At 59.2% G+C, this 6,109-nt stretch overlaps 1 protein-coding gene across 4 annotated transcripts; it reads left to right on the top strand.

Annotated features, from left to right (window-relative positions):
• The first annotated feature begins 804 nt into the window (after positions 1-804).
• LOC132249927 (sialic acid-binding Ig-like lectin 10) lies at positions 805-5,745 on the top strand. 4 transcript variants are annotated; one of them, XM_059725658.1, is made up of 7 exons: positions 805-1,034; positions 1,768-1,902; positions 2,760-3,179; positions 3,442-3,597; positions 3,807-3,860; positions 4,046-4,336; positions 4,765-5,745. In XM_059725658.1, exons 2-7 carry the CDS (start codon positions 1,800-1,802, stop codon positions 4,839-4,841), a joined length of 1,101 nt encoding a protein of 366 aa, XP_059581641.1. In that variant the 5' UTR covers positions 805-1,034; positions 1,768-1,799; the 3' UTR covers positions 4,842-5,745. The 4 variants fall into 4 exon arrangements, with proteins under 4 accessions (XP_059581641.1, XP_059581638.1, XP_059581639.1 ...); XM_059725655.1 differs by having other exon boundaries at positions 3,289-3,597; XM_059725656.1 differs by having other exon boundaries at positions 1,745-1,902; positions 3,289-3,597.
• The last annotated feature ends 364 nt before the right edge of the window (positions 5,746-6,109 follow it).

Below are 6,109 nucleotides of genomic sequence, written 5' to 3'. Positions count from 1 at the left end.
ACTATTTAGAAATATGTTAAAAAAAAAAAGCAGCAGCAGCAGCAGTGGAGATGAGGGCCATGCCGGTGACCTGCCCCTGCAGCTGCCCAGGATTCTGCGTGGGGTCTCAACTAAAACACAGCTTTCACCTTGGAGTGGTGCTGCTAGCTGACCTCTGCCTTGTTCTATCCTTCTCTTACCAGCTGCAGCAGTCAATCTCACCAGCACGACAGTCCGAGTTGTCTTGTTGATCGTGATCAGAGTAGGAGCTGTGAATGTCAAATACTTTTACCTCTGGAAAAAAAGAGGAACAAAGGTAAAGTGGTAAAATGCCACTGGGCTGTAGGGCCACAACAGGAGGGGATGGGACCTACAGGGTGGAGGGTGGGCAGCAACATACCCAGGGATGGAGTGGCCTTTCCTGCAACAGCCCTGCCCCACGCCAGGGCAGGATTCACCTCGGCAGTTCCCAGCACTCAGCTCAGACTGGAGGTGTCTCCCAGATGATCCCTGGCTGATTCGTCCTGCGTATCATGTCCTCTGGCCCCAGGCTGCGCAGTCTCCTACTCCATCTCACAGATGAAAGGGTTGGAGAGGTTCCAGCTGCAGCCCTGGCTGGGGCTCACTGGTCCCACCTGGAGTGGAAATATGGCCACCTCTGTGGGGGCAGCTGTTTCCTTGGACTCATTTCCTCACTGAACTGGAGCTGGCTGACACATGAGTGGTCCCCGGGCACCAGGCCAACCTGTGGGGGAGGCACCAGTATCTCCAAGGGGAAGTGAGAGCACCAGCAGGCCTGATGCATGCAGTTTTCCCTTCCTGCCTTGAAATAGCAGTTCTGAGCCCAGCTCTTCCCACTCCTCCTGCCCCAGGGGCAGACCTCCACAAAGCCCCAGGGCTCCTCTAACACGACCGGGATTCTCCACCACTTCCTGTCCCAAACTGACCCAAGCATCACCTGGCTTGTGCCCCTGCCCCAGACCCAGCCACAACTCAGCCTGGAGAGTGCCCTCCCCAGCTTCCCCAAACCAGAGGCCCCAGGATCTAGCCTCCAGGTAAGAGTCCTGGCTCTGCATCTGGGCTTGAGGCAACCAGAACATCCTGGTGCTGCTGCAAGGGTGCAGGGATCAAGTGTTGAAGGGGTGAGGGGTGGCATGGGGGTCCTGGATGCCTGGGTTCCCTTCCAGCTCTTGGAGGGGACTGGGTTCTGGTTGGTCAAAGCAGGGAGGTGCTGCAAGGCTGAACTCCTGCTTTGTTTTCCAGCCTTGAGAGGGGATGGGGGGCTCATTGGCTACAGCACATGTGCTGGAAACCCTGACACCTGGGTTGTCTCACAGCTCTGGCAGGTGATTGGGGTCTGGTTGCTTAGAACTGGAATGGGAGGAGGTAACAGGATAGCTTGGGGGGCCAGGACAGAGCTGAGGGGGGAGTAGAAAAGGCCAGGGCTTCACGTGCAGGGTTGAGGGTGCAGAGGGATACATTTAACACCAACAGGGGAGATGGGTGTGTGCCCCTCACTCCTGACCCACAGCCCCCACGTGCCCTCATTCCTGACTTGCAGCCCCCTCCAGCCCTCTCAGTACCCCTCACTCCCAACCTGCAGCCCCAGCAACTTGGTCCTAGTAAGCAGCTTCAGTGTGGCATCCTGGAGAATAGGGCACTTTCCCAGAGCTGATGCCTGTCCTTTCTCCCCGAGGATGGGCTGGGATGAGAAAGGCAAGCAGAGACTTACTATTGCGGGGGTTGGTCTTTGCAACACCCCCAGTGACTGTGGCAGATCTCCCCCAGTTTGGTCCTCAGCCACAGGCCAAGCCTAGGACATGAGACATGAGGCTGAAAATTGGGGTCTGCATGGTGGTGCAGAGGCTCCAGCTTGCCCCACAGCAATGCTGAGAGTCCTCATCCTCATTCTTCTCTGGAGAGGTAAGAAAGCAGCACCAGCTGGGGAGCCCAGGCCTGCGGAGGGGCAGGGGCCTGCGGGTTGGGAGTGAGGGGCACTGGCAAGGCTGGGGGAACAGTGTGCTGTGGGTTGGGAGTGAGGGGCACCAGCAGGGCTCTGGTATGGCAGGGGGCTACAGGTCAGGAGTGAAAGACACTATTAGGACTGGGGGGCAGGGGCTGCATGTCAGGATTGTGGGGCCCTGACAGGCTGAGGGGGGCCAGGGGGCTATGGATCAGGAGTGAAGGGGGAACCCAGGAGGGCTAGGAGGGCTTCAGGTCAGGAGTGAGGGTGGGTGGAAGCACAGGGCTATGGGCTGGGAGTGGGAGGCACCAGCAGGGCTGGGGACAGGGGGCTCTGGGTTGGCACTGAGGGGCGTTGGAGGGCTGTGTGGGACAGGGAGATGCAGGTCAGGAGTGAGGGGCACCAGGGAGGGGTAGGGGAGCTGTGGGTCTGGAGTGAAGGGCACTGAAAGGCTGGGAGGACAGGAGGCTGCAGGTTGGGAGTGAGGGGCACTGGCAGGGTGGGGGGTAATGGAGGAGGGTCAGTACTGAGAGGCACCTGCATGGCTTGGGAGGCCACAGATTGTTATGGAGGGTCACCAGAAGAGCTGGGGGGAGGCAGGGGTTAGGGTCAGGAGTGAAGGGCACCAGCAGGGCTTGTTCAGCAGGGGCTGTGGGTCAGGAGTGAGGGGCACCAGGAAGTCTGAGGTGGGGGTAGAGGGCTGCAGGTTGGGAGTGAGGGGCACCAGCAGGGCTGGGGAAGCAGGGACTGCGAGTCAGGAGTGAGGGGCACCAAGGGCTGCTGCCAGCCCAGCCCAGCCCTGTGCTGTGCCCTGCAGACTCCCTATCCAGCCCCTATGCTCTTTCTCGGACCTCCGGCCACATGCTAAGGATCCAATCCAAGGTCCGAGGGCTCCGCGGCCTCTGCGTGCACATTCCCTGCTCCTATGAAGTCCCTGAACACTTCCCCTGTGGGAGCTCCTATTCTACGTGCGACTTGTCCTGGTACAAGGCCCCCATCACCCCTGGCAGCGGCCCCCCCGTGGCCACCACCAACCACCACCTGCCTGTGGCTGAGGATGCCAGGGGCAGGTTCCAACTGCTGACAAATGACTACAGAAAATGCCACTTGCGCATCAACGAGGCCCACTTCGAGGACACCGGCACCTACTACCTGTACATGGACTACAAGGACTTCTACTATAAATATCACCACTATTCCTGGCGCTGGCACACGGGGGTGGAGCTCGTCGTGTTAGGTGGGTACCGGGCAGGGGTATTCTACTTAGTGCCTGAGCACCCACCACACAGCTGGCTGCATCTCGCCCCCCAACTCCACCAGTAAGTCTCCCCTGTCACCTTCCCTAGAGATGATGGAGCCAGAGATCTGGACCATCTCATCTGAGGGAGTCTCAGACCGGGTCCTGGCCGGGCAGGAAGTGACGGTGACCTGCTGGGCCTCAATGCCCTGCCCTTTCGTGAGCATGAGGTTCACATGGCTGGGGTATCATGGTCCCACAGAAAGCGTCAGTTCGAGTGATTTCGATGGCCACTCTGAAGAGTACTCTAGGATCAGGCTCACACCCACTGCAGGGCAGCAGGACACCCAGCTCACCTGCTCCATCACCTCCGAGATGGGCTGGAAGACGCAGAAGAGCATCTGGCTCCAGGTGGTCTGTGAGTGACACCCCCCCCCCAACCTGGGGACCCCTGACTCCCAGCTGGAGAGAAAACCCAGGAGTCCTCACTCCTCACCTGTTCGCCCGCACTCCCCTTCAGAGCGAGAGGGAACCCTGGTGTCAGGGCTCCTAAATCCTGCTCCTCCATGGCCCAGTGAATGCTGACATCCTTCCCCATTGACTCCAATCTGTGGTTCCCCCCCACAGACCCGCCAGAGCCCCCCAGGATCAATGGGACACTCACAAGGGACAGCCAAGAAGGTGAGTGCCTGCCTGAGTCCCTGCAAGGACTGGGAGGGAGAAGCCAGAGGGGTTCATGGCAGGGATGAGGGAGCTGCCTCTCCCCAGAGGTGGCCATGGGCTCTGTCCCCAGCCCCACCCCAGAAGCAGCTGCAACTCCAGCCCAAGTCTCCTGCTGGGCCTCCTAACAGATTCCTTCCCTCCAGAGCCAGTCGTGGGGAGTGCTGATGGTGAGCCCCTGGCCCTGCTGACCCGAGCAGGGGATGCCTTGTCCCTGGCCTGCTGGGCTGAGAGCAACCCCCCAGCCACTCTGCACTGGACCAGAGGGAATGGGACCCTGGGAGCACCTGGGCATGGAGGGCCAACGCACTTGGAGCTGCCCAACCTAGGTGCAGGGGATGCTGGAGAGTATTGGTGCCAGGCGAAGAACATCTATGGGGCGGCCAGCCGGATTGTGCAGGTCACCGTGCACAGTGAGACCACCAGTGGGGCTGCAGGTAGGAGCTGGCGGGGGGGGGGGGGGGGTGCACCAGAGGGCATAGAGCATACCTGGGGCACGAACTGGGGATCACTATGGTCTAGAGCAGGGGGCATGGAGTGGGAGCACCATGGGGCACATGGGGCATAAAAATGGGGGGAGCATAGGGGGCACCCAGGCATGCTGGGGCCAGGGGATCCCAGAGGCAAGGAGTTTCCTCTCTGCCCCTGGGGCTCCAGCCCTTATCCAGGCCCGATCCATGAGCTGCCGGCAGTGTATGATGAGGCAGGGGTGATGTCTGAGTGGACAGTGCCCGGGGAGCGGAGCAGCCCCAGGGCTCATAGGATGAGGCTGCCGTGCCCTGACTGGGGCCAGGCCTGGGGGTGGTGGCTTGGGGTCGGATCCATGCACCCAGCCATGTCCCAGGTGATTTCTCTCTCTCGGCAGGTGGAGGCTCGCGGCTGTCTTCCAAACTCAGCTGCCCTCTGGCCATCCTTGCGACCTGCTTCTTGCTGGGCTCTTAGCGCTTAGCCCCAGCCCCTGCCCCATCTCTGCCCCCCTCCCTTTTCCACCCACCCATGCACACCCATCCGCCCCACCACGCTTCCCTCACCTGCTTCTCTCTCCCTGCCTCCCTTCCTCCCATCCACCCATGCACCCACTCCTCCACCCACCCATGGGAGCGAGGGGCACAGCTTCTGAATCAAAACCTCCTAGGCCTTAAATGCTGGAGGCTGCACTTGAGTGTGGAAAGATCCCTGGTCAGGCCTAGTTCCTTTCCCTCACCAGCTTGCTGTCCTGGTGTGACACAGGACATGAGGGTCTCACCCAGGACATAGCTGTTCTTCCCTTCTTTCATCCATCCTTCCATCTGGCCATTCATCTATCGTCCCCTCACCCCTCCTTCTGAGACATCCTGTGGCTCCCTGCTGTCCGGAGCTGTCCCCTGCCTTGTGCTCCTACCAGTGGTCCTCATAGTGGCTTCTCCTGCCCTGCCCAGGAGATGCTCATTGGCTGCTCTCCCCGATGCAGGCACTGGCTCCTCTTTTGCCCCTGGGTGGCAGTGCCCAGGCTGATGCCCATCCCTCACTTGTCCTGGACCCTCCAGAGCTCTTCTCTGTCCAGCTGAAGTCCAACCTGCTTCGAGCACCACAAGTGGGTGACAGATATCCCCTGTCCTAGGGCAGATCTGCCTGGTGTCATGTGCAGGATGGGACAGCTCCTGCTCATCCTCCCCTCGGTGCCCCCAGCCTGGCCTGGCCCATTTCACTGGGGCACTCACAGCCATTTGTTGCCTCCCCTGCAGCTTGATGAGGCCCAACCCTGTGGGAGACGATGCCCTGGACTGTAGCTGCGCCCGGCCCCTGCTAAACATTATGTGTGTCATACAATTTACTGCTTAACTGTGCAATAAATTTAGACTGGCCACATGTGCTAAGTACTTATCACACCATAAAAATGGCTATCCAGCCATGAAAAGAGACATCCAGCAGCAAAGCTTGTGTAGCCTGGGTACACCCAAGGGTATGCCCTGATCCCAAGCACAAAGGCGGGGTGAGAGGTGGTTCCCTCCTATTTCTATAAAGTTACACTTCAGACAGCCTTTTAACTATTTACAGTATTTGTTAACATATTAAACACATACAGGGCTACAGGGCACATAAATCAATGTCAAACCCTAATTGGACATTGAGGGGAAAGTCACTTCCATCCACAACCCCCACGGAAAACAATATATCCACAAAAAACCAGAAATGACTTTGTTCAAATAACACTATTTACCCATCACAAC

This window comes from Alligator mississippiensis, chromosome 4 (genome assembly GCF_030867095.1).
Source record: "Alligator mississippiensis isolate rAllMis1 chromosome 4, rAllMis1, whole genome shotgun sequence".
Classification (NCBI taxonomy): Eukaryota; Metazoa; Chordata; order Crocodylia; family Alligatoridae; genus Alligator; species Alligator mississippiensis.
The sequence above is the reverse complement of the archived record's forward strand: the minus strand, read 5'-3'. Positions and strand labels throughout refer to the sequence as shown.